This window comes from Cervus canadensis, chromosome 26 (assembly GCF_019320065.1).
Source record: "Cervus canadensis isolate Bull #8, Minnesota chromosome 26, ASM1932006v1, whole genome shotgun sequence".
Taxonomy (NCBI): Eukaryota; Metazoa; Chordata; class Mammalia; order Artiodactyla; family Cervidae; genus Cervus; species Cervus canadensis.
The window spans coordinates 47,252,431-47,272,941 of record NC_057411.1 but is presented as its reverse complement, the minus strand read 5'-3'; the positions used below and the strand labels follow the sequence as shown (position 1 = coordinate 47,272,941).

The following is a 20,511-nucleotide window of genomic DNA, read 5'->3' as shown; positions in this document are numbered from 1 at the left end:
CCCCTACAAGATGCCAGACACTGGTCAAGCCACTCTGCTTATAGCATGGCATGAAAACAGTCACAAATAACAGTCTCTCAGCACTTTCCTTTTTTTTTTTTTGTTGAATCCTCACTAGGGTTATTGTGAGGTATGAGATATTTCTTGTTTTTCCCATTTGATATAATAGGCCTGAGATTTAAAGCAGAACTTGCCAAAGTTAGTGCAAGGCTAAATCAATGGAGACCTATGTCACAATAAGTTTTTATGTCTTCAATTCATGACTCTATTCCTACAGCCACCTACAGGCAGTAGGAGCCACACAGAGCATACATTTTAGGCATATTTTCCCAAAATTCCATTAAAAATACAATTTTTTTTTTTATAAAAAGCAGAAGATTTCAATTCAAGTCAAAGGAAGAAGGTGCTGGTCACGGAGAACTGGGGTATTTGCTTAACTTTAGACTGTACCACTCAACTCACCTCCAGCTGCCTAAGCTGGAACAGTTCTGTTTTCTGTTTCCATAACCTTCAGAATAAGCACCCATAACTCTCCATGGATAGGGATGTTAGGCCTCTGTCGATGAATATCTTCAGACATTAAGATGAAAATACTTATGAAAGAAAAAGCAGTGTCTAAATAGAAACCTTCTACTGCTTCATCAAAAGTCAGGAATAACATGATGGACCAAGTAGTCTTTGAAATGAGCCTTAAGACAAACTCACCCCATTGTCCACTAGAAGCAGCAAAGATGTCTCAAGAAAATGCCAAAGGTCCCCTCACTTAGTTCCGGTATGGCCCTAGCTTACCTTCTCTCCATCAGGGCTGGATCTAGAGTAGGGTTAGCAAATGATGCTCTTACATAGCATTTCCAGTAAGGGCCTGGAACAGTCTTCTGAAAGTTTCTCATTCTTAAAGCAAAGATTATAATAGTACCTAATTAATAGAGTTGCTATGAATATAAAATAATGACCAAAAATAGAATAGGAAAAGAATGAGTCATGCTCATAATACATAATAAATAAATGAAATTCTTCTTACTACACATTTCCATAAGTCTTTACACTTCCAATAAGATCTTGCCTCATCCTTCAGGTTCAAAAAAAATTTTTTTTTCTATTTCTAAACCTTCTGGAAGAGATCTAGTTTCCTTTCATTAATATATTGATTATAGCATATTAAGACATTCCCCCTGCAGGAATTTTCCAGTTAGTTGCATTCTTTAAACACCAGGGCTTGGGAATCCGTAAGTTCCACGTCAATGGCTGGTTGGATGGACACGTTTTTACTTCAGCATTCCAAGGTGTAGTAGAGCTTGGCTGCATTATGACACTTGGCCAGTAGGTGCTGCACTTGCTCAGTGGGTCCCTAATTTAACTAAGTTCATACAGGTGGCGCTAGTGGTAAGGAATCCACCTGCCAATGCAGGAGTTGCAAGTTTCATCTCTGGGTCGGGAAGATCCCTGGAGTAGGAAATGGCAACGCACTCCAGTATTCCTGCCTGGAAAATTCCATGGACAGAGGAGCCTGGTGGGCTGCAGCCCCTGGGGTCACAAAGACTCAGACACAACTGGGTGCACACATGTGCGTGCACACACACACACACAAACACACTTTTCTCAGGCCTCGGAGGCTCCCTAGGAATCTCAGTCTGAATAGTGTGAAAGTCTCTCAGTCGTGTCCAACTCTTTGCAACCCCGTGGACTGTACATGGATTCTCCAGGCCAGAATACTGGAGTGGGTAGCCTTTCCCTTCTCCAGAGGATCTTCCCAACCCACGGATCAAACCCAAGTCTCCTCATTACAGGCGAGTTCTCAGAGCCCCCCTTTTATTATAAAAAGAAGGTAGGCCATAAAAATTTTTTCTCAAAATTCACAGTGGTAATAATATTTTAAGTTCAAATTGTGATAGGGGTATAAGTCACCCCTAAGACTTATTCACAGATCCCAGACATATAGATGGGTTTCCAAGGCGGTGCTAGTGGTGAAGAATCCACCTGCCAATGCAGAAGAGGGAGACTCAGGTTCAGTCCCTGGGTCAGAAAGAGCCACTGGAGTAGGAAATGGCAACTCACTTTAGTGTTCTTGCCTGGAAAATCCCATGGACAGAGGAGCCTGGCGGGCTCGAGTCCAAGGGGTCACAAAGAGTAGGACATGGCTGAGCACGAGACATGCAGATGAAATCAGAAAGAACAATTAAATGCAAATCATTTTATAGACATGTTAAAGAAAAGAATGTCCATCATGTTGTGCTAAAACTAGATCGTCAGTTCTCTCCTTTTTGTCAAGTTAAAAGGAGGGGGCGTGGGGGAAATGGCGATAGTCTAGCGTTTTCACTTTAGGAAAACGTCCCTGGAGGGCCCGCGGCAGGCGCCCGGGAGCTGACCCTGCCTCCCTGTTCCGTATTGCAGCAGAACCCGCAAGGCAACCGACGACCAAACGGAGGAAACGGAAAAACTCCACCAGCAGCACCTCCAACAGCAGCGCGGGCAACGCGGCCAACAGCGCCGGCAGCAAGAAGAAGACCGCGGCCGCCAACCTGAGTCTGACCAGTCAGGTACCTGTAAGTCTCGCTTTCCTCGCAGGCTGCAATTCCCGCTTTTGCCGCCTCCCAATTCCAGGCACCCCCCCCCCCGCCCCCGCCCCGCAGAAAAGACTCTTAGCTGCAGAGACCTTCTGGACCGGCGGCCGGGAGGTGGGGTGGGGGAAGGGGCAGGCAGGGACAGGAGTTGGGAGGAAGGGGGCAGGACTCTGTCCTGAAAACCAGCCCCTGCAAACTGGGACCTAGAAAGCAATTCGCAGAGTCTGTGCTGCAGCGGGGCAGGAATGAAAATGCCGTCAGAGTCGCAGACAGGGGACATGTCACCTAAGGTTTAATTAAAATATCACTGAGCGATGTGCCTGCTGGCAGATAAGGGGCTCTGAGCACCATCGCCGGGACCCCGTGTTCCACTGGAAAGCTAGCTCCTGGCACTCAGACTCCAGATTGTCATTCGGCTGTCCCCAACCCCTCCCCGCCCCAGACATGGGCATCTCCTCTTATTTTAAGACTCAGGTAATTAACTCAAGGCCAGGGCAGCTCAGTGGATTTTGCTTCCTCTGTTTCACTAGCTTAGGGGGAGTTTCAGCCCCAGGTTTGGGCTCAACTCTCTTGACCTCTTGACCCTTTTCTTTCAGTTCTGGGTTTTGATGAAGGAAATGGGCCGCTCAGAAGGGGGCTTCTTTGAACTCTGAGACTGATAGCCGAGGGTGTCCCCAGAAGGGAACTTTCTTCCTCTCCTCTTGATCTCTTCCGCAATCCTCTCCCTTCCTCCTGATTCCTTCTGGACTCTGAATTCCTCATCCCAGAATTAGACCACTTACCGCTTTTATTGATAAATTCAATGTTCCTTGAAGCATGTCTTGCCTCTTCAGTGACCTGCGAGTTTTCCTTCTCTGCAAACCTTGGTACATCACCTCACCAGGCTTTCGACTGTCCTTGCCTCCATCCCGGGGATTCTCGTGGTGCCTCAGAGGTGCCCTCTGGACCCTGTGTCTTTGAGAGTGTGCCCTTTCTTGCAGCCGCCCTCCTCCTCCAGTGCAGTTTTTTTACCTCTCCCCTCTTTCTCACTCGTCTCCCCTCTTGGGCTGTGGCCCTCCTCCTTCAGGTTCTGATCCTGCTCTGTCTCCTGTCCATGTGAGAGTGGACCATCCTTTCCAGAAGGTTCTCCGCTTACTTCTAAATGTGGCTTTCAAATCTGTCCCCCACCTACCCACTTGCCCCCACATCCCATTGGTCAGTTCTCTTCCGCTAAACCCAACCCCATCAGCGCATCTGAGAATTACCCGGCCTCTCCTCCTGTCCTCCATAGACAGAGGGTATGGTCATCATTCCCCAGTACATTAAAAAGGAAGGGTCACGAGAAAGTGGCCAGCCTGTGGGGTAGGTGTCATTTTAATTTCAAGAGCATTAAGAATTTCAGTCTTTAGATAATACCAGAGTCACCTCTGTTTTTTGAACTGGGCTATCATCCCTGAAGAGTGAGGGGGGTGGAAATGAAAGGAGAAAATCAGTCTTCTTATTAAGGTGCCAGTAAGTTATACCCACGGCTGGTTAAATGGAAAATGCATACACAAAAAAAAAAATGGCCAGGTGTAAATAAATCAGCCCCCAAAGCATACACAAGTAGCCTATTTATTCATTTAATCCGAGAGTTTTAGAAACTAAAGGTTGTTAGTTTCCACAAATAATTGAAAGTACGTTCCAGAGATTTCTGGAACTCTGATGTAGCTACTTAGAGGCACAGGGGCTGCAAGAATTCAGAGCAGTTCGTCAAGCATTTTCTGAGCTCCTATTGTGTGCCCTACACTATACCAGGTGTTGGTAATCCCAAGATTTAAAATAATTTTTAAAAAAAAGACCAAAAGATGCCCAAGTTCTGTCATTGAAGAGCTCACTACTTTTTTTCTTTTTTTAAGAGCTCACTATTTAAAGGAGGGATGATGAAGAGGTTTCTTCTTTCCTGCCAACTCAGTCTCCTGGAGTCAATTCTCAGGGTAGGGTGTCCAGAAAGATTCTAAGCCTGAACTGGGCGTGGTAGGCTATCCGTTAGTGATGTCTGCCATGGGTACAGAATAGCAGCTACCTGTCCGTGTATTTTAGCATACCTGGGCCTGGTCAGAAGCACTGCAATTTTTTTAAAGAGCACCTGACTTTTTCTACTCCGTTACATTCTTGTCCTCCCAACCAACGATTGCATTTTGCTGGAAGATACCTATGTTGCTGCTGCTGCCAAGTCATTTCAGTCGTGTCTGACTCTGTGCGACCCTATAGACGGCAGCCCACCAGGCTCCCCTGTCCCTGGGATTCTCCAGGCAAGAACACTGGAGCGGGTTGCCATTTCCTTCTCCAATGCATGAAAGTGAAAAGTGAAAGTGAAGTCGCTCAGTCGTGTCCGACTCTTAGCGACCCCCATGGACTGCAGCCTACCAGGCTCCGCCATCCATGGGATTTTCCAGGCAAGAGTACTGAGACGGTCTTTAATGAGTTGAGACCCTTCAGACAAGAGCAAGGCACCATTAGAAAGTGCAGGAAGAATGTTTGTAGTATCCTCACCGTGCAATGAAGGAGATGTTCATTAAGTGAAACTTAGAAATGGCTGAGAGAAACAGGGAAGCCATCCAGGTTAGGCAAACGTGTCCATTCCTGTAGGTCCCCCGGCTGGTTGGCTGTCAGATGATAAGCACCGACTGGCTTGTAAGGGTCACACCTTTCAGCCCTGTGTCCTGAATCACCCACGCCCTGTTCCTGTTTAACTTGCTGGCCTTAGCTGCCCTGTCTGAGGGCACGGACAGAGATGTGTGTTACCGCAGCCACGGCTGTGGTCCGCCCAGCGGCCGGACGGCCGCGTGTGTGTCCGGCAAGGACTCGGGTTTAATCCTAGGCTTCTGCTTCTCACTCCATGAGCAGGGGCTGGGAGCGACCCCGAACCGCAGCCTCAGCCCTGGGAGGGATGGAGACCTGTGTCAGTCCACAGCAGTGACCCCTGCTGGCCAGTTTAAGGAGAAGCATGGAGGAGCCCTAAAAGGAGTCCCTCCCAGTCCTGCTCAGAGGTTGGTGGTCCTCGCTGGGGGGCTTAGTGAGAAGATGTAACAGGGGCACCAGCTGGTGGCATCCCAGGGTCTCCAGCAGGGAGCAGAGGGGTCTGCCTCGCGGGGAGCTGAGTAACATGGGTTACTCTCAGGTGGACCAATATTGCCTCCTGTTTGTGGTGGGGGGGTGTCCCCACAAGAGAGGGCAGGAAATGCAGCTCTCACTGCGGATGTTGAATGATGCGGGGGTGGGGGTGGGGGGGTGGAGATTTTTAAAGATGTGGGAGTGTGGGGAAGACGATGCCAATACCCCGTTAGAAGGAGCCCCAAATGTGCCTTGGGCTTCCCAGGTGGTGCTTGGGGTAGAACTCAGCTGACAATGTAGGAGACAAAAAGAGATCGTCTCCAGGACGATCCCCTGGAGAATTCTGGAAATGACAATCCACTCCAGGATTCTTGCCTGGAGAATCTCATGGACAGAGGAGCCTGGCGGGCTGCATTCCATGGCGTCGCAAAGAATAAGACATAAGTGAAGTAATTGAGCACGCACGCAAAATGTTCCTTATGTCTCCACTCATTTCGTGAAGATAGCAAGTCAAGCCCACCTGAGTGGAGAACCCATGTCCTAGCCTGGAGGTTTAGCAGAGCCAGCGAGAGTCCTGTGCATAATTGTGTAACTGTCCTCAAGCCTCTAGGTGCATACAAAGTCCTTAGCACATGTCTGTTTTATTATAACTTGCCATCTATTCATCACTCACACATGCACACACGTGTACACACACTCACATAGGTACACCCACCATTATGCATCTGGCTAAGGATATGTTTTATAATCAGTAAGGCAAACGTGGCATCTCTGAAATTTCAGATGCTCAAAAATATCTATGCCTGGGCATCTTTTCCAGTTGTTCCTGGAACAAAGATATACCAAACATACTAGAAGGCTGTATGAACCCCGTTTGAAGAGATTCAAATCACTATTTTCGTAGGACTTTTCTGGAATGGCTGTTGTTTGCTGATACTGTGAAGGCATCTGGAGTGTTGGGAACTTCTTTGCTAATATCACTTTTAAGTTGGCTTCTTCTGTTTCCGAATTATGCTTACTTCCTCCCATTCCCCCAGCCTCTCTGGCTGACCTTGGACTCACAGTACAAATGCAGACCCACGCGTCGGTTCTAACATTCTTCTCCTGCCCTGTGACACCTAACTCCTGTGTTTTCCCAGCTCTTCAAAGGGTGCTGCACCCAAGTCATAAGGCGGGATTCTCCCTCGTGTGGCGCTCTGCCACATCTTAACTTGGTCTTGCCTCCTGCCTTTGCTCCTGACCATAAGCACAGTCGCCCGATGGCCTGCAATGAAGGGTCACTTTTTGTATCCCCAGCACCCCAAGGGATCAGGTGGAAGCCCCATTCCATCTAACGTCCTGTCGGCTTTCTTGACACTCGAAGTCTGTGTCTATTTTGCATCTCATTTCAAGAGTCCTTGTGAGTCTCTTATAAGTCGATGTCACGTCTAGCTCTTGGTGGCATCATAAGGACGTTCTTAGGGACTCACAATTGAATACCCTGCCGCACCTCGATGGTTGAGTCTACTCAGGTCACCTTTGAGCCATTTACTTCATCTGGGACATTTCTCTTTAACATCCTTGTTATCATTTCACAAGAGTGATTGATTAGTCTGAAAGCACAGTGTGAAACCTACTGATTATCTTCCCTCTAATTCGAGGGGAATCGATCTGTCTGACAAAGAAGGTTTTCCATTCCCAAACAAACCGGGTGGTCACAAAAGGGCACCTTCAAATTTCGAGAAGGGCCCTGGAGGGACAGCTGGACATTTCTCCTGACCACAGGCAGTGGTCCACTCATAGACTGCCCCAGGCAGCCTCTCTTGCCCCTGTGGAAAGAACGTTTGCCCAGTTGTCAAGGCAAATTCGCATCCATGTCAGCAAATGCATACTTACATCTCCAAAAGCATCTGGCTGGCCCTGATGTTTCAGCTTCAGCCGAGGCCGAGGGCAATTGGGCACTCTTAAGTAGATTGTTGCTCAGAGCTGGAAGAGCAGGATCCACCTGACGGACGCCCCGTGCCGTGCCCAGGTCAGCCATCGGGCCCATAGGGCCCCCTTGGAACACGGAGGCCGGAGCCGCGCCTTGGGCAGGCTTTCTTCTCCCCTGTCCTCGAGCCTCTGCAGCGGTGGCCTCTGCCAAGCTCCCAGCTCTAGGAGGTGCCTTCCTTGTTTGCATGGAAGGACAGTTTGTACTTAAAGGAGTGATTAGATGGATTCTTCTTGCACACTTCCATCTCTGATGACGACCAGCTTCATCTATGTAATTATCATTAGTTATCTTCGTCTTCCTTTAATGGCACCAGCTGGACAGACTGGTTCTCTTTACTGCCCAGATTGGTGGTGGGGTTGCCTGTGTGGGGATAGGTGACAGGCACCACGGAATAACAGATGGTAAATTCAGGGCTTGTTGGCAATCAGCAGGTTTTTGCTAATGACTTAATTAGCTATGCAAATTGTCAAATCAGTGTGAACATTGTTTTTATCGAAAACTTTACCTAAATTAATTACCATAATTAAGTAGGAGAATGTCAAGGATGTTGGCTGCATAAAAGGGCCTGGCTAAGTAGGAAAAAAGAGAGATCTGTCTTCAATTAAAACATATACCGTCCTTGGGACAGAGAAAGTGCCGTTTGGAATGAGTTGCGCAAATGCGGCAGAACCGCGTCCTCCCCGGCGTTGGCTGCTTTCTCAGTAGTTTGCAAAGCCGCCCCGAGACCCTCAGTAAAAGTGGTGGCGTTTCCAAGGTCTCGCAGAGCGCCCACTGCCCTCTCAAGAGTCCCCAGTGTCGGCAAGTTGCAAAGCGTGGATTTTTTTAATTTTGAAAAATCCATTTTTTTATTTCTGCAGATTGCTAGCATTGCTCGTTCTCCGGTGTCAGGCTGCACACTAAGGACATAAACTCGCGTGGTTGTTTCCCGTCAGGAGGCGATGTTTATTTCCTGTAGAAATCCAATATGCGTCTTGGCCCCCCCGCCACTGAGACTTGGCCCTGGTGTACAAGACACGGTGTGTCTGACCCAGGTCCCCCAGCGCCTCCTCCCGCGAGTGTTTTAAGTGGGCTTCTCTCTTCCAAGGTTCCCTGTAATAATGTCAGCTGCTGTTCACAGGATGTGATGGTGGTAGGAGAGCCAACTCTGATGGGAGGTGAGTTTGGGGACGAGGACGAAAGGCTAATCACTAGATTAGAAAACACGCAGTATGATGCGGCCAACGGCATGGACGACGAGGAAGACTTCACCAATTCACCCGCCCTGGGGAACAGCAGTCCATGGAACAGTAAACCTCCGGCCACTCAAGAGACCAAATCAGAGAACCCCCCGCCCCAGGCTTCCCAGTAAGAGTGACCGGCTCCAGAATCCACTGTCCATAGCCCCCATGGGTCACGCTCACTATTTCAGATCCTTACTTACAGGAGAGGAAGGAGCAGACGTTAAAACTTTGCCATGCAGATACCGGTCTCTAAACCACAATGATCTGAGTTTCTTTCTTCCTTTTTTTTTTTTTTAATTGAGAGGACCATTCCAAATAAACGTCCATGACCCCTCCCTGGAGGCCTTCGCAGGTAACACAGATACTGGCACTGATCATAATTAAAACAAGAGCAAATGCTAGCGCTTCTCCTGGCTCAGTTTGAACCTTGTTTGTTAATTTCCTTTCGCCAACCCCGCATCCCACCATCCAGCGAAGGCCATATTGTCAGTAAACCCTCAGTGCTCAGGATCCCATTCTATGCCGAATCCAACTACAGATGACTTTTTAATACTGTAAAATATTTTCTGCTTTTTGACTTGCATCTGAGAGTTTCTTGTTTCAGTAAAAAAGGAAAAGGAAAAAAAATCCGCTTTTGGAAAGTAATTTAAACGTACCTTTATTATTATTTTTTTTTTCTCCTTCACCTTTTCTTTCTTTGGGTAACAGCGAAGAGGGCCCAGCAGGGTAATTCATGGCCAAGCTAATGTCAGTTGGTCCTCGATCCCGAGCTGGTTCAGTCGCGCCCGAGTGCAGAAACAAGAAATGTCTTTTTGTCATCAGAGACACCAAGACAGATTTTTATGTAAAGAAAGGCACCTGGCCCCTTGAGAATGTATTCGTTTGTAAAATTGCTGTTGATCCAAATATTTCAAGCCATGTAATCCATTAATTTTGTGGGCAGTTTAATAAATCTGAAACTTTTGGGTTTCTTTTTTTTTTTTTATTGTATCTGAGTTGACTGTTGTTTCTCTTCATAGTATATTTCCTGTATAATATTTTGTAAAGCCCTCACCTGGTTCTTTTATGGGGACTTTTCTTTGGGGGCAATTCCAGTGTATTTATGTGAAACTTTATAAAAGAACTAATTTTTCCATTTGCATATTAATATGTTCCTCTATACATGTAAAGACACAGTGGCTCGTGTGTTATAAAACAGCTGTATTTTATGTATGCTTTAATGATAAGTGTGCCAATAATAAACTGTGTTAACGACCAAAGCAACGGAGTCTGTGTGTCTGTGATCCCGGCAGAGAAATCTGCCCACGATGATGAGACGTACTGAGCATGGATTTATGACCCAAATCCCACATGGAGTGGGACTGTGAAAACGGCTCATCCTTATAAAGTACAGTTTCTTCCACACTCACTGCAGTTTACCTGGGCAAATACAGAGGTGCCTTCTCTGTGCTGGCCGCAGACACAGGAATTGGAAAACAAGGATTGACCTGGCTCCCTATGGCTGGTCAATACAAGGGCAGCAGCTTCCACTCACTGAGTGCTTACTCTGTACCAAACATCTCAATTTAAGATCCACAGACATTACTTCAGGCTTCCCTGAGAGCTCAGTGAAGAATCTGTCTGTAATGCAGGATACCCAGATTCTATCCCTGGGTCAGGAAGATCCCCTGAAGAAGGGAATGGCAACCCACTCGAGTATTGTTGCCTGGAGAAATCCATGGACAGAGGAGCCTTTATTTCAGGTAATCCTCACAGCTCCACCAAGTAGGCCTCCATCTCCCCATTTTTTATAAACCAGTGCTCCCACTTGCCTATTTTTCTAAAAAGCTCATTATACAAATATTACAGAAAACTCATTTGAGGACTTTGGGTCTCAAGAACTTTCGTCGCATTTGTCTACTCTGTTCGAGTGAAGAAGATGAGAGAAGAAATCTGTTAGCATTAACTGGGTGTGTATAAAGTGCCAGGCTGTAGTAATAGATCATCTCAGCCAGTTCTGGAAAAGAGGGGCTTGAAAAAGAGAAGAGAAGGGAGAGTGTGTCTCTTAGGTTGAGAGTCCCAGAAGCAGAACCCTAGACCAGAATTTGGGGCACAGAGTTACTGAGGGGATCTTCACAGTTAAAAAAAAAAATCTTTAAGGGAGTGGAGGGGGGAAGATGGGAAAGAGGAAAGAGCTAGGAAAGATGCGAACTCAGAAAGCCAACTTGCTGAGCCTGGTCCATGGTGCAGGGGAAAGCTTGGGGCACAGAGTTATCTAACCCTTGCAACTCAGCGGCCAGATTTCTGTACACTTGTACTGGTCAGTCATTGGCTGGGGCCACTCGCAGGGTGTGTGGGAGGCAGTATCTTCAGAATAAGATGGGCCCCCATCAGCCAAGGGCTGTCCTGCAGAGGAGAGATCAACTGGAAGGCCACAGTCTTAGCATCTCGGCACGGGGAGGCTAGTCCCAGAAAGGGCAGCAACCGTCTGCTTCAGTAAGTGACTTGCTCCATCTCAGAGCTCACGGGTGACATGGGTGGAATTTGTTTCTGCATCTCCCTTGACTACAAAGCCTATAGGGTTTGTAGTTCTCGCTAGAGCATCACATTGTTTCCTTACAACATTAGCATTGGGAGGAAAATGTGCAGTAGAGTAGCAACAGAGCTAAAGGAAATTGAGGGAAACAGCTACTGTAATTGAAACTTCCCCACTAGGGTAAGAGAACTGCTAGCTTATCCTCTGCCCACCTCATCATTTCAGGCTTCCTTTTATCAGTTCTTTAAAGTCACCAACCTGCAGTCATCACAGATGATTTCTGGGACAATTTGTTTGACGTCTGTTCCACTTATCTATTGCTACACAGCTGATCGACCCCAAACCCGGAGACTCAAGAGGCAATTTATTATTACCAGTTAACCTTCTGAGAGCTCAATGGTCAGGCGGTCTGCACTTAGGGGCACAGACGTTGGTTGGAGATGGTGTCATCAGAGGTTTGGCTAGGCTGGACATTCAAGATGGTGCAGTCACATAGCTGGCGATTAGGGTGGAATTTAGGGCTGTTGAATAGAGTGCCTTCCTGTACAGCCTCTCCACAGGGCTTTCACAGAGTAGAGGTTGGGTTCCCAGGGGAGGAGAAGCAAACTGCCAGTGCCTAGAACTGAAACACCATCACTTCTCTGCGCTGTCCATCAAGACAGGCCAGATTCAAGGTGCAGAGACCCAGACTTCCCTCTGTGATGGGTAAGTAGCAAGGTGCCTCCAACAAGGGGGGAAACTGCAGGCGGCTGTGTTTGGAAACAAACCTCTCCAGCATCCAACACAGTTCACAGGCTGGTCCTTGCTTTCCTGACAGTGTCCTTAGCCCCTTCCCACTGGTGCCTGACCATCATCTACCTACACTCCCTTTTGTTATCTGAATACACTAAGTGCTCACGTCAGACACACCTTTGCATGTTTCTCCCTCTTCAAATGCCACCCCCACCTTTTTACATAACCAGAGCTACCCCATCCTTTTTTGTTTTTTTTTTAAACAATTATATTCTATTTTTCCCTTTTTGTTTTAATTAATCAATTATTTTTGACTGCACTGGCCTTTGTCATAGTGGGTGGGCTTTTCATTGTAGTGGTTTCTCTTGTTACCAAGTGTGGGCTCTTGGCGTGCAGGCTCAGTAGTTGAGGCGCTTGGGCTTACTTGCCCCCTGGCATGTGAGATCTGCTCAAATCGGGGATCGAACCCATGTTCTCTGCCTTGACAGGTAATCATTTTTAACCACTGGACCACCAGGGCAGTCCCCAAAGCTATTCACTCTTAAAGGCCCAGTTTGCTTCTCCTGGCCCCTGAGATGACTCCCCAACTCTGGTCAGTGTCTGTTGACCCCTCTGGGATCCAAGAGCACTTAGTTCTTGCTTGTGCCTTGGCTCTGTCCTGAAAAGTTTTTGTTTCTGTTATTAAATACCTTTCACTGTCCTGCTAGACTTTTCTAGGACTGAGTGGTTTAATCATTTCCATCTGAATCCTTAATATCTAAACTCTATCATACGTATCGAAATAGACAAGTTAAAAATTCCCAAGCAAGAGATCATGAAACCACTGCTTACCACGCATTTTCCCTTTATGTTGCAATCTGTCATTCTATGGCACAACGTAAAGTGACTTTTACCCTTGTGGGTACATAAGAGATGAGAGGTAGCGGAGATGGGCTTGTTCAAGTTTCTCAGAGGTCAAGTTGGCACAAAACATTTTACAAAACACTGGCTTACAACTAACTTAAATGATTTGTTAGGCCCAGGAGATTTGTCAGGCCCAGAATAATTCCAAGGGCAACCATTTCTCAAGTACACACTACGTGTCAGCCACTTGCTAGGTCCTTTGCCTGAGTGGTCTCACGATGGTGGAAACACAGTGGTGGTGCATAGCTGGGTTTTGCTCTGTAACAACCTCCAAATCTCAGCAGCCGATGACCAGAAATATTTTATTTTTCTCCCTGATGGGACTGTGGATCACCTGGACCAACTCTTCCTCACGTCTGCCCCTCGGGTCTCTATCTAGGACAGGCAGTCTTCAGAGCACACACTTTTCTTGGCAGATTCTGAAAGAAGTGAAAGAAGAGAAGCTAAATCTCACAGACACACACTTGCTCACACTGCGTCCATTGGCCAACGCAAGTCTCAAGGACAATCCAGCATCAGTGGAGCAGGGAAATAAACTCTACGTCTTGTAGACTCAAGGGTATGAATAAACAACCGAGAATCCAACCTACCCGTGGCAGCCTACACAAAGATGTCTGAAAAACTTCTAGTTATTTGCTAACATTTAAAAACTGATGAGTTTTCAAAATATCATATTAACACATATATATGGACTCAAGAAAGATGGTACTGATGAATCTACTTACAGGGCAGCATTGAAGACACAGACATAGAGAACAGACTTATGGACATGAGGGGTGGGTAGGAAGCAGAGGGTGGGACAAATGGAAAGAATAGCATAGAAACATATACACTACCATATGTAAATAGTCAATGGTAAATAGTTACAATAAAAAATGTAAATAGTTAAAATTTAAAAAAAAGAAAATATAGTCCAAACTAAAATCACACCTTTATGTGACTTATTTTTTTTAATGAGACCATGAAGTCCCCTCTGGAGGAAACCTTCAAATTGCAAGTGCTTTCAATACCCCATTTCACAGACCCTTGTCCTCAGAGACATCAGATTTGCTTTAATTCTCATGCCGAAGTTTGCTTTTAGATAAGGGTATTTTTTTGTTGTTTATTTTTTAATTGGGCACAGATTGATCAGTAAAAGCATGATAACACTGGAAAAAAATAGTCAATGAGAATTTGCTATATGACCCAGGGAACTCAAACGGGGGCTCTGTGACAACCTAGAGGGGTGGGATGGGGTGGAAGTGGGAGTGAGGTTCAAGAGGGAGGGCACATATGTATGGATACGGCTGATTCATGATGATGTGTGGCAGAAACCAACACAATGTTGTAATTATCCTTCAGTTAAAAATAAAGGGGAAAAAACCTGATGTTTTCAATAAAAATTAAAATGTTTTGGCTTCTAATATTTTATTTTTTTAACTGGAGGGTAATTGCTTTATAATACTGTTTCTGCTGCACAACGGTGTGACTCAGCCAAATGTGTCCGTATCCTCCCTGCCCTATGGACCTCCCACCTCCCACCCTCCTCTTCCCAGCCCTCCAGGTCGTCCCAGAACACCAGGCTGAGCTCCCTGTGCTCTCTAGCAGCTCCCCACTAGCTGTCTATTTTATATATAGCGTTAGTCCCTCAGTCATGTCTGACTCTTTGCGACCCCGTGGACTGTCGCCTGTCAGGCTCCTCTGTCCATGTGATTTCTCAGGCAAGAATACTGGAGTGGGTGACCCTTTCCTTCTCCAGGGGGATCTTCCTGACCCAGGGATCAAACCCAGGTCTCCCACATGGCAGGCAGATTCTTTTCCTGTCTGAGCCACCCACAAAGCCCCATTTTGCATATGGTAGTGTATATATGAGGAGTAGGAAATAGCAACCCACTCTAATATTCTTGCCTGGAAAATTCCATGAACAGAGGAGACTGGCAGGCTGTGGTCTGTGGGATCACAACGAGAAGAGCTGGAATGACTGAGCATGCACACATATGCAGTGAGTATATGTCAACGCTACTCTCTCAGTTCATCCCACCCTGTCCCCTTCTTATGCCCGAAAGTCCATTCTCTAGGTCTGCGTCTCTTTTCCTGCCCTGCACATAGGCTCATCAGCACCGTTTTTCTAGATTCCACGTATATGTGCTAATATATAATGATAAAAATTAAAATTTCTTGCTTCTCTTAACCAACCGGATCTAACAACCATAGACTCACACGTCTGAATTCCTGGGTGGCGACACGTGGCTGGTGTCCGGTCACGGATGCCCTTCTTAGATGCTCCAGCCTGTCGCCCTCACACCATTATTCTGACTCACTCTACCTGCCCAGCTTTAGTCATTAGCAGTTCTATCTGTTTTCCCCATTCTCTCTACTCCTTAAATCCTCATTTGGAAGTTGGCATTAGGGGCCCATTTTACAGATGCAAAGATTGATACCTGAGCGGTTTAGTTAACACTGTTGATGGCACAGCTCATAAATGGTAAGGCAGGCTTTGAAGCTGGGTCCTCGGGGTCAAAGCCTGGGCTCCTGTTACCAAATCAGGCTGGTTTAGGAACCACAGTGGTAGTCTGACCTTCTGTGGATTAGGTTAGAAATGAGATAAGCATGATCTCATTGCGTCTTTGCAATATCTCTGGGGGTGAGATGAGGTTATTTTCCCCCTATTTTGGAGATGGAGAGTAGAGCACTTAAACAGTTTGCCCAAGGTCACAGAGATCACAAAGGACACCATCATGTCGCCTTGACTCTGACCCACTCTGTTATACTTATCGTCAAGCGTGTAGTCCATAACGCGGGGTTTGGAGGTATTCTCTAGCCTCCGAGAGGGGTCCTGGCATCCACCTTCTGCCACTGACTTTGTGTTTCAGGGCGTGTCAGAGAGTTTGACCAGAAGCCACAAATTGTCACTCACCTGATAATTAAACAAAGCAGATTCTTTGAGGGCTATGAAATCTCAGGGACATCTGACAAGGGATTTATAAATAAGTGGCCCAGTCCCTTTGGGAAATCCTCTCTCTTTCTCCATCTCCCCTTTACTTTGAGGTGAACATTTAGCGCAACAGGAAAACACAACTCACACTGATACAACGTGGGGATGGGCACTGTGAGAGCCAGGCCAACCGGTCAACTTCTCTTAGGCAGGATTGGCAGCCTCCGAGAAATTCATTGTATAGTGGGATACCCCCTCCATCTGCCATAAAAAATTACTAGGATCTGCCCTCTTAGCACAGTGGGCAGCGCATCAGTCTCATAATCTGAAACAATTACTAGGCTTTTTTTTCTGATGGTTAAGCAACACATGCTCATGTAAACCATTTGAGAAAATGGGGACAAGAAGAAAATAGAGTAATCCCCCTACCTTGATATATAACCATTGCTAATATTCTGATGCAAATCCACCTTTTTTTTTCCCTAGGTTCATCTACATTACGATGTTGGTAATATACAGAATAGATAATTACCTATCCCGCCCTTTTCATATAATATTATATCATGAGCTACCTCATTAACTATTCTTTAAAAACATGATTTTAATTTCAATATAATGATCCACTAATGGAATATACCATAATGTATTAAGCCAATTATTTATGACTGGTCAACTCCCTTTCTACATCCCATTTGAATTCCATAATCATGAATAATAAGCTGGTTGAATGTTAATGAGTGTGTATTAACATTACACTTACTGGCTATTTGCCCAGCAGGATGCTGGGCATTATAAGGGATTCCTTCACCTGGTCCTGCCTTCAAGGTGCTTACAGTTGGGATAGAAGACAAGTCCATAAAATGTCAACCATGTGAGTCTGAGTATACACAAAGTGTCCAGGAAGCATCAGGAATAAAACTCCAAGAGGTTATAAGAACGACACTCATGTTCATTCCCCCCTCCTATGTTGTGCCCTGCATCTCATAAGCAGGGATGCAGGCGTTTTGCACAAGAAGATCCGAGAGGTCGAATCACTTGCCCAAGGTCACACAGACCAAAAACAGCAAGGTCGCATTTGAATCAGCACCTGCCCCCAAGGTCTGTTCTTTCTCTGGTGAGCGGCAGGAAATCCCTGGGGAGACACAAGTGCCGTGACTGTGTTTGGTGGCAATGACTCCACCCAGAGGGGTGACGCTTTGATGCACGCGTGCACATCTGAGTGTCTGGTAGCTGCTCTGAAACTGCTCTCAGGCTTCGCCTCCTTTGATCCATCGCTGCTGTCAGCACAGTGCCTCTGACCATCGGGAATGCTGGGGACTTTGCGTTTAAACAAAACCTACCGTATCAGCACTGCTGGTGTGTATATAAAGGTGTTTTTTTGCACTTGAAGCCACTGAGCTAGGAAAGTCAGGGAAAGATAATTAAAACTATAAATTAAGGAAACTGGTGAAGCAGTGGCTATGGCCTAGCCCATTCCTGTTTTATTTTCAGTTCCTATTCATTCCAGAACTTTACCAACCTTGGAGAAAGAAATATTTTCTTATTTTCCAATGGCCTTCAATGAATCTCCATAAAATATAGTCACCCCTCATCATCTGTAGGTGATTGGTTCCAGAACTTCCCCCTGCTTTGCTTTAACCTCCACCCCTACCCCCTAAACCTTCCCTTACCAAAATCCTGGATGCTCAAGCCCCTTACATTAAACAGTGTGGTATTTTCATATAATCTTCACACATCCGCCTGTATACTTTAAAGCATTTCTAGATTACTTACAAAACCTAATACAATGTAAATGCTATGTTAAATTGTTGCCAGTGGGCAAATTCAAGTTTTGCATTTTGGAACATTCTGGAACTTTTTTCCCAAATATTTTTGATCTGTAATTCATTGAATTTGCAGAAAAGGAAATCCTGGCTATGCAGGGCTGACTGTGTTTCTTCTTGAGTTAGGGAAACCTGCTTGGGAGGAAGTTCTTGTTTGTATCTCTTTCAGAGCTGACATGCTGTATCTTGAGCCCTTTTCCAAAGACAAGTCATTCTCTCCTTTTTCATTCTTAACTTATTCGGAGAGTTAAGTTCGCTTTTGGGGGGAGGGTTGCAAATTCTTCTGTTATGTTCTAATGAAAGTGTTCGTGCTTGAAGTGAAAACTAAAAATTTACAAATGAGTGTGAAATTAATAGAACTCCTGAGACCTAGCTGAAGTCAACTGTCACAGAAATGAAATTTTAAAAATAAAAACTTACATTTGGTTATTGTTGTTTTTCAGTCGCTAAGTCATGTCTGACCAACTCTTTGTGACCCATTGGACTGCAGCACAACAGGATCTTCTGTCCTCCACTATCTCCCAGAGTTTGCCCAAACTCATGTCCACTGAGTCGGTGATGCCATCCAACCATCTCATCCTCTGTCGTGCTCTTCTCCTCCTGCCCTCAGTCTTTCCCAGCATCAGGGTCTTTTCCAATGAGTCGCCTCTTTGCATCAGGTGGCCAAAGTATTGGATCTTCAGCTTCAGCATCAGTCCTTCCAATGAATATCCAAGACTGATCTCCTCTAGGATTGATGGGTTTGATCTCCTTGCAGTCTAAGGTAAAGAAGGGGAATTTTGGAAAACTTAGGCACTGTCTAAGGGATCGAACCCTATTTGTTGATCATGGCAACTTGGACCTTGTGTTGGGAAAGCTTCTAAGGAGCCCTCACTGGGGGAAAGATTGACATGAACCATATTAGCAATGCCTGAGCAAAATTCATCATGATTGTTTCCCACAAGAAAGTGACTAACTCCACTTTCCTGGATCCACCCCAATTGTAACACTGAACATCCCTCTTCCTGGGAAACTCCTCTGTCCCAGGCAAACCCGCCCACACCTGTAACTAAACAGATGTATGCAAAATCACCGCCGTTGCTACTTATTGAGCGTCTTTTTCATTCCAGACACTTTGCATGTATTGATTCTAATAGACCGACCCTGGGTGGGGAGCCCTTAAAGTTGTCATTTTACAGGTAAGAAAACTGAAGTGAAGAAACCTGAAGGAAGATGCCCAAAGAACTCCAGCTAAAAAGCAACAGTGCCAAGATCCAGCCCTCAAGGTGATGGACTTCCAGCCTGTGTTTCCTCTATGTCCTTGGCTTGAGCTTTATTTTTTTTTTTTTTTTGGGGGGGGGGGGGGTGTTGGCAGAGGGGTAGAGGGCATGCCTGCTTGCAGGATCTCAGTTCTCCAACCCAGGAATTGAACCACGGCCATGGCAGTGAAAGCCCAGAATCTCAACCACTGGGCCACTGGGAAACTCCCAGAAATTTTATTCTAAATAAGACCAAGTGCAGTAAGTAAGATGACTAAGAGGAGCAATCAAACATCAGAGACTGTGAGATGCAAAAAAATTCCCCAGGAACCAGAGTCCTGGCCGTGCAAGCCAGGAACACAGCTGCCTCTCACACCATCCCTCCTCCTTCAGTTGCAGAACTCCCCTGATTCACGATAAATCCACCATGCACTATTATTTTTACCAGAGTATAATTGCTTTACAACGTTGTGTTAGTTTCTGCTCTATAGCAGAGTGAACCCGCTGTATGTTTACAGATGCCATCTTGAGCCTTTTGAGCCTCCCTCCCACCCCTCTGGGCTATCAGGGCACTGAGCCGAGCTCCCTGTGTTATATAGCAGCCGCCCACTGACATCTAACTCAACATGACAGTGTATATATGTCCTTGCTACTCTCTCAATTCACCCCACCCTCTCCTTCCACAAGTCCATTCTCTAGGTCTGTGTCTCTATTCCTGCCCTGAATATAGGTTCATCAGTACCATTTTTCTAGATTCCATGTATATGCATTAATATTTAATATTTGTTTTTCTCTTTCTAACTTACTTCACTCTATGGCAGACTCTAGGTTGAATTTGGCCAATTAGAAAGCATTCAGACAAATGACATCAGGAACGTACAGCAGCCTGGCCAAGAATTATCCCATTTGGCCCAAGGAAAACCTCCCTTTCTGTGTAAATGAGGCCAACCTAGCCTGCCTTAAGGACTCACCCGTGGTTTCGCTCAAGGCAAGAGAGCAGCTAGAAACATCTGAAGCTACGTTTCACATCCGTTCAGTTACCTCTGCAGCTGGGTCTGGGGAGTTCGCCTTTGCCAGGGGCACCCTGGGAGATTCTTGACAAAAATTTAAAAGTGGAAGCCATTGTCTGGAGTGAGGGGAGAAATCTCCCGGGTGGACATTTGTGTAAGTCAGCCACTGGGTCTACCCTTCTGCCGCCACCAAGGAGGGTCAGTGTGGCTTACCTGTCACGGCAGAACTCAGATAATGAGGGTACAGAATCCCCAGGTGGTATGTTTTTATATAATTTTATTATTATTTTTTTTTTTTTTTGGCTGCGCTGGGTCTTCACTGCTGTTCATGGGCTTTTCTCTACTTGCAGTGAGCAAAGGCTACTCTCTAGTTGTGGTGAACGTGCTTCTTATCCCTCTGGCTTCTCTCGTTGCAGAGCATGGGCTCCGTGGAGCTTGGGCTTCGGCAGTTATAGCTCCAGGGCTCTAGAGCGCAGGCTCAGTAGTAGAGTCACGTGGGCTCAGCAGTTGAGTCACTTGGGCTCAGCAGTTGAGTCACTTGGGCTCAG

At 46.2% G+C, this 20,511-nt stretch overlaps 1 protein-coding gene across 9 annotated transcripts in view; it reads left to right on the top strand.

The window, feature by feature from the left end:
* Positions 1-10,087, top strand: part of LDB2 (LIM domain binding 2) — a 439,535-nt gene extending 429,448 nt beyond the window's left edge. Inside the window, exons 7-8 of one of the 9 annotated variants that reach the window (XM_043447878.1) lie at positions 2,395-2,537; positions 8,726-10,087. In XM_043447878.1, the coding sequence (XP_043303813.1) occupies positions 2,395-2,537; positions 8,726-8,956 (374 nt within the window). In that variant the 3' untranslated portion in view covers positions 8,957-10,087. Of the gene's footprint in view, positions 1-2,391; positions 2,544-5,429; positions 5,792-8,465 lie in introns of those variants that run through there. The other 8 variants (XM_043447876.1, XM_043447883.1, XM_043447882.1 and 5 more) reach the window with 8 other exon arrangements.
* The last annotated feature ends 10,424 nt before the right edge of the window (positions 10,088-20,511 follow it).